General features: G+C 55.2%; 1 protein-coding gene across 1 annotated transcript; it reads left to right on the forward strand.

Moving 5' to 3' along the window:
* Positions 1-5,183: 5,183 nt before the first annotated feature.
* LOC105699940 lies at positions 5,184-7,145 on the forward strand. The gene has a single exon (XM_012425393.1). The coding sequence runs from the start codon at positions 5,184-5,186 to the stop codon at positions 7,143-7,145; it is 1,962 nt and encodes a 653-aa protein (XP_012280816.1).
* Positions 7,146-7,390: the final 245 nt, after the last annotated feature.

Below are 7,390 nucleotides of genomic sequence, written 5' to 3' on the forward strand. Positions count from 1 at the left end.
GGGGAACCTAACCTAACCTAACCTAACCTTGAAGCCGGCCGCAGAGCAGAGGAGATCAGCCACTACCGGACCAGGACCAGTTCCACGGACCAACGGAGGAGGAAAAAATTGTTGGTTACATATTCGTGAATATTAAGAAATACATTATATTTTATCATAAAAATTGATGTGAGGTAAACCCTTTCCTTCACTTAGATAGTAAGGGGAAGTAAAAGTTTAAGGCTCTCGATGGTTAAATCCCGAGACGCCACGAAGTTAATTATCCGTGACGCGAAATCCGAGGGAACGCGTCGGCGAGGAATATAAGGCGTAAGTCCCGCTGGGGACGCGCTTAATTAAAAGATATTAAATATGCACGCGTCAGATACGCGAGATAAACCAGCGAGGACCGAGGGCGAGCTCTTTGGGAGCCCCTTGAGCAGCAGGTAAGAGAAATGAATATTAGAGTCACGAGCGAGCAAGTATATATACGCGAAACCGCGAAATTAAGGGATTTAAATAGGCCGATAGGAGCCAGACCGCGAGGGGCGCGCGGAGGTTACGCGCGCTCTATACGCCGCGAGTCAATCGGAGTGGGTCTGCCGCGCGCCGTGAATCACATGCGCGCAGGTCAAGCCCATTCACTAGTATAGAGCAGAAGGCCGTTCGACCGTTGAGGGGACGCGTCAGGGGAAAGGGGACGGAGCGGACCGCGTGGCCCGTGACCACGTAGTACCGGCGTACCGAGACTTAAAGAGCCCGAGCCGCCGCGCGCGCGCATGCCGCGGCCGATCGCCGGCGAAACTAGCAGTAGCGACATCTGTCGATCGAATAACACACTACGAAGCGCGCAGCGTACCGACGCACCGGGCCGCGAGAGCCGCGTCCGGGAGCTGCTGCCACGCGCGAAGAATCTCGGAACCTCTAAGCCCGCGCTCTCAGAGACCTTGAACCGGCGGGTAAAAGAGCGCCGAGAATATAAAAATAGTTGTTTTACGACTATTGTAAGGGTCGCGGCGGGACGAACCCGTACGCGATCGAACCCGCGAATTTTACGCCGTGCGATGGACTGTAAATTTAAGGCTAGATACATAGGAACATATGTGAACGAACGCCCTAGTCGCCGAGTAAATTCAAAAGAAGTTAATGAAATTGTTGTTAACAAATGGCCAGAAATATGGCCACGTTCAATTAGCGAGATAGTGCGTTCGGTGCGCGGCGGGTAGACATATTGATCCCCGTCAGCGGAATAGCAATATCTATCCGCATTTATGAGTTATTAAATAAATTATGAGAAGGGGAGGGGGGCCCTTACAGGTTCCCATTGTTAAACCAGGACCTCCCCGAACTTCCGGCCTAGGGGAAAAGAACCAGCAGGGCACGTGGTAAACTTCGACCTGATCGCGAAAATTGTACGATCAGCTGGTCAGGTCAGGTCACTGTTTTTGTTTTTTTCTTTTTTCTGTTTTTATTTTTTTTTANGTCGGGTCGGGTCGGGTCGGGTCGGGTCGGGTCGGGTCGGGTCGGGTCAGGTTGTGACCGGTCAGGGGGCCCCGAGTCTCGGAGGATAAGGTCAACCGTTTACCCGGGGGCAAAGGTCAACCGTTTCCCCGGATCCTCGTCGGTAATCTCTTCCCGTAACACAGCGCAGGTTCTTGACCGCTACCTAAGGCTATCGGACCTCTAAACTATTAGTCGCAAATAGCCAGAAGTAACTCGAATCACTGGCAATTTTACCCGTCTGATTAAACAATTCCCTCTTTCACTTAATAATCGCCAATCCGTGCGATGGAACAATAAAGTTGCGGAGCTACCAGAGGCTATCTCGCCTCGCTCCCGTTTACGGTCTCTATGACCCCTAACACTTCCGGTACCAGACAATTAATTAATCTGGACCCTTCACGATCGTCAGATTTGATTATGCGAACGTGTCAAATATTTTAATGGAGTCGTCGGAGGATATCACACCTCACTCCCTGTATGATTGAATCTATCGCCTCGAGCACCAGCTAAGTATCACGCTGGCCTCGTCACGGATTTCCGTGAAGGCACGAACTTCGTTCCTTATAGTCGGTCGCCAGATGTTTTGACCCACTAAACACCAAGGTGGTAGGCTTCTTCTTCTTCTGCAACTCCTCTGGTTCACCTCTCGGCCGGTCCGAAGCGTAAGAGCGCCCTTGGGTGACCAGGAAAATAACACTTCGCGGATAAATAATAGACGCGAGATTTCATTTACTCATTTATTCCAAAGTATTCCGTAGTCATCAACAAATATAATTCGCGCGATATTCGCGTTTACAATAGCGCACTTCAGCGGCGTCGGACTGCGCGACGGCTATTCCACTTACTAGACGCTTGATTTCAGTAGCCGTAACTCGACTCAAGTCAACCCTCAATTAATCTTTAATCAACGAACTTCGACGGCGTCGGACCTTGCGACGGGTATCCGCGTACTAGTCGTTTATTCTCAATATTACGAATATGCCGATTCGCTCAGCAGTGATTCTACTTTATTTATTCCGCACAATTCTCCTTGCTTATTACGATTTGTCAGTATGTCTGACAGTGATCGGCACTTTTAATTAACACTTCTTTTATACTCGTATTCCCCCGTATTGAGTCTTTGCGTGACTCGATCCGCGGCGCTTACGGCCCGGGGTCCAGCAGGCCACGCGGCACGATCGGCCGGTCTCTGCTGCTACTGGATGCGAATTAGTTGTGGGCGGCTCGCGGCCCCCTATTTATAGCCGAGCCGGCCTGTCACTTTGATTTATGGTTGTAGCAACAGCTAAACCGCTGATCGCACGATATTCGCGATCAGCTCAAAGTTTACCTCGTGCCCTGCTGGTTAATTTCCCCTAGGTCAGAAGTTCGGGAAGGTCCTGGTTTAACAATGGTAACCTGAGCGAACCCCCCTCTCCTTCTCATAATTAATTAAATATCTCATGAATACGGATAGTTACGGTTATTCCGCTAACGGGGATTTATATCTCTACCCGCCGCGCTACGAACGCACTATCTCGCTAATTAAGCATAGCTTCATCTATCGCCATTTGTTAATAACAAATTCAATAATTTATTCGGAAGTTACGCGGCGACTAGGGCGTTCGTGTACACATATTCTTATGTATCTAGCCTTAAATTTATAGAGTCGCCGGTCCAATAGTTTAGGATTTACAGAGTCATAAATCATGACACCTGTCATCGATTTCTCGTTTAACAAATGATATCGGATTCGCACGCAAGGGCATATTATACTCCTCGCGGCGCTGAACAATAATCCGTAATTAGTTTTCAAATACCTCCACGCGTTCTCGAGAAAATAGCATTGGAATGTTGGTTGCATTCTAGAAGCTTCCATTTGTTCTTGACGGCACGTGCCGGTCTCCCCCCTTTGGGCCCGACTGCAGCGGCACGTGCCGACCTGTCAGCGCGTGATTAATCGATTTTTCGCTAACTTTGTTAATAGCGACCGCACGACGCTCAGATCGGTCAGGTTTTATTCGGAATAGCTTAACTAGACGAATCCGCCACTTTTGGGCGCGATGAACAAATTACATTATTTTATATGATTATTTAATCGCCTGTATCGGCTATTACTGCCCTATCTGCGAGACCAACGGGTCTATCGCATGGCATAAAATTCGCGGGTTCATGTGCGCACGGTCTCGTTCCGATGCGACCCTTACAACAATAGTAAATGATTAATTTAATACGCTCGGCGCTTTATTACCCGCCGGCTCAAGGTCTTTGCATGCGCGAGCTAGGGGGTTCCGAGATTCTCCGCGCGTGGCAGCAGCTCCCGGACGCGGCTCTCGCGGCCCGGTGCGTTGGTACGCTGCGCGCTTCGTAATGTATAATTTGGCCGACAGATGTCGCCTCGGTTGAATTCGCCGGCGAGCGGCCGCGGCATGCGCGCGCACGGCGGCTCGGGCTCTCGCGTCTCGGCACGCCGGCGTCACGTGGTCTCGAGCCACGCGACCCGTCCCGTTTCCCCTGACGCATCCGCTCTACAGTCGGACGGCCTTCTGTGCTATATGGTGAATGGTACTGACCCGCGCGCGTCTGACTCACGGCACGCGGCAGACCCACTATGAATAATTCGCGGAGTATAGAGCGCGCGTAATCCCCGCGCGCCCCTCGCGGTGTGGCTCTTTTATCGGCCCGTTTAAGTTCCCAAACTATCGCGTCTCGCGTATCTATACTTTCGCTCGCGATCTCAATGGTCTCTACTTTACCGGCTGTTCAAGGGGCTCCCATAGAACTCGTCCTTAGTCCTCGCGGGTCAATTTTTCGCGTGTCTGATGCATAAATAAATTCTTACCTTTTTTACTAGCGAGTCCCCAGCGGGATCAACGCCTCGCCGACGCGTTCCCATCGGATTACGCGTCGCGGAATGTGGCGTCTCGGAATTTCAACCATCGAGAGCCCATAAGCATATAATTCCCCTTACTCTACTTTAAATCTCCCCTTATATTTAGAGGAAGAGAAGGGTTAAACACGTGTAGTTTCAATAAAATACAGTGTGTCCTTCAATATTCATGAATATATAAACGACAGACTTCTGTCTCCTTCCTTGGTCCGTCGTGCTGATCACCCTTGCTCTGCTGCCGGTTTCAAGGTTAGGTTAGGTTAGGTCAGGTCAGGTCAGGTCAGGACAGGTCCCCCTCGTGGTGCATCACCTTGCCGTGGTGAGGGGGCTTGCGTGGCTCAATGATCCCTGAGGCTGTGCCGGCGTGGGCTTCGGCCCCTGGCAGGTCCTACCTTGCCGTAGTGGCTCAGGGTGAGGGTCCAGACTAAGAGTGCACCGAAACCCGTGCCCAGCTGTCGTATCGTGGCGGAGGGCATTGCAGACGGGATAACGATGCCGGTGGAGGTCACGCTCTATGCGGGGTCGTCGTCGTCACACCGTAACCCCTTCGTGTTGTCGTGGACATGTCTCGCGGACACGGAGGGACCGGGGGCCCTGGCTTAACCGCCCGGGTCGCGAGGAAGGAAACCTCTATAACAAATTACCCCAATCCCAAGGTATGATGCGCGCCGAAGGGATGCGTGGCTGAGGGGGAGCTCAGTCTCTAGCGATCAACCCCCGAGGCCCCTGCCGCACCCCAGGGCGTAACAAGGCTTGCCCTGGTCAAGGCGGCTCTGGCCAGGGCTGACGCCCATCACCGACCCAATCGTGGGATGAATATATGGAAACAAGAATGAAGACTACGCATAGAAAAAAGGAGGGCGGCGAGTTACGGAAGGAGGTCAGTCAAGCGGCGACAGGAACCGATGGACCGGAAACGAGAGGGGCGCGGCGGCGTGGGACGTCGATGGAGAGGCCAATCCGGGTGGACCGGTCCTTCGTTGAAAGTGAGGACAGCTGGTCAAATGCTGCTTCCGGGGACGGCACGGGGTCTGCAGGGGACTCGTTGACTCATCTCGAGGGGTCCCAGGCGCCACCGCGTGAGGAAGGGGCGCTGGAGGTTCTGTCGAACGCTTCCTCGGACTCGCCAAGTGTCACCGGCACGGGGAAGCGGAAGGGTAAGCGGGGCAGGCCTCTTCGCACTTCTAGCGAGGACAGCCCGGTGAACCCGGTGCCGAAGAGGCAATTTCTGGAAGCGGTCGATGCCGAGGAAACGCTGAAGGAGAAGAAGGCGCGCAAGCCTGCAAGGTCTAGCAAGCCTCTCCCAAGCCTGGAGAAAGTGGCTAAGGAGATGAGGCTGAGGCCCGCTGCAGACTTGGGAGCCGAAGTGTTTGAGGCCATGGGTGAGGTTGAGAGAGTGGCCAAGGACTTCGGGCATTTACAGGACGCATTTGTCAGGTGCCTCCGCTTGGCAGCCCTGCACACCAAAGCGGCTGCCACGGAATTACTGGCAAGAACGGTAGCTGGGACGGGAGCGGAGAGGCTGGAGCAGGAAAACCAGCAACTTCGCATCAGGCTGGAGGCCACCGAAGGGCTGGTCCGCAAACTGGCCACGGAGGTGGAGACCCTAAAGGCCAGACCGTCTGGCCCGAAAGGGGCGTCCACCGACGCCGGGGCGGGAGCGTGGCGAAGGCGGCCCCCTCCCCCGGCGGCGCCTGATACACGGTCGACAGACTTGGAGGGTGGGGGCCCGGGCATCCTAGAACAGGTCCGGGCCCTAATGACGGAGGGACTTCGGGATATCCGCCGCGAGCTCCTTTCGGAGTTCCAACGGGGGGGAAATCCCTACCTCCTTGCTGGCTCTCCGGCTGGAGGGCCTCCGGTGGCGATGGGGACGGTGGTTCCGTCTACCGCCACCGCGACAACTGCGGATAGGAGGAGGAGGGCCGGGGCTAAACAGCCACTGGCTCCGACACCCCCTACCCAGAAAGAGAAGAAGGACGGGGGGAGGCGTGATGCGCCCCGTGCGGGGCCGTCTAGAGCGCCACCCGGCGGAGAGGACTCCCACCAAGCGGCAGGGCTGCATGAGGTCCCCTGGGCTAGGGTTGTGGGCCGGAAGTCGAAGAAGGGTAAGGAGGGCGAAGGGTTGCCGCCCTCCAAACCTGTGCGGCATAGTGACTCCGGGGGGAAGGGGGCTGGGAGGAGTTTGCTGTCCAAACCCAGAGCCCGCCGCCCGCTTACTTTGAAGGAGGCGGCCGTCACGTTGACGGTGCAGCCGGGGGCTGGCATCGCCCTGCATGAGGTGATGACAAGAGCCAAGAGGGAAGTCGACCTCAGCGAATTAAACATCGACGGGGTGAGACCAAGGAGGGCCGTTACAGGGGCCCTCATACTGGAGGTGCCCGGCCCGGATAGTGTCCAGAAGGCCGGGCAGCTTAAGGAGCGCTTGAAAGCTGTCTTCAAGGAAGAGGAGGTCAGAGTGGTGCGGCCGACTAAGATGGCGGAAGTGAGAGTCCGAGATCTCGAAGACTCGGTCACTCCGCCAGAGGTCGCCAACGCGATAGCCCAGTCGGGGGACTGCGACCCCGGGGACGTGAGGGTCGGCGTCATTCGACCCTCCCCTTCGGGGCTTGGGACGGCCTGGATTCGCTGCCCGGCGGGAGCGGCCAAGAAATTGGTGGCCACCGGGAAACTGAGGGTGGGGTGGACTATCGTCCGGGTCGAGGCGCTGGTGGCCAGGCCATTGCAGTGCTTCCAGTGCCTCGAGCTCGGTCACATGCGAGCGACTTGCCCCGGTCAATTCGACAGGTTGTAACGGGTCAGGTGGCGAATGCGGGCCCCTGTGCAGCGAGGATTATTTCGGGAACCGTTCGGGCATGCGCGGCGACCTAGAAAAGAGAGTAGGGAGGCCGCGAGTGGGGATCGCGATTTCGCGATTGCGGAGCACCGAAAGGGAGCTCTCTTGGATTTCAGACGCGATACCGATCGGTACGATCGCGCACAAAGTATTAGATGTCTATGAGAAAAGGTAAGTACTTTCTTCCAGGTACCTTCTCCAGC

Source organism: Orussus abietinus, unplaced genomic scaffold (genome assembly GCF_000612105.2).
Source record: "Orussus abietinus isolate OABI.00-Male unplaced genomic scaffold, Oabi_2.0 scaffold549, whole genome shotgun sequence".
Lineage (NCBI taxonomy): Eukaryota > Metazoa > Arthropoda > Insecta > Hymenoptera > Orussidae > Orussus > Orussus abietinus.

Bases quoted from the DNA above. Each gene is read 5' to 3' on its own strand.
- LOC105699940 (XM_012425393.1), top strand. From the start codon at position 5,184: ATGAAGACTACGCATAGAAAAAAGGAGGGCGGCGAGTTACGGAAGGAG.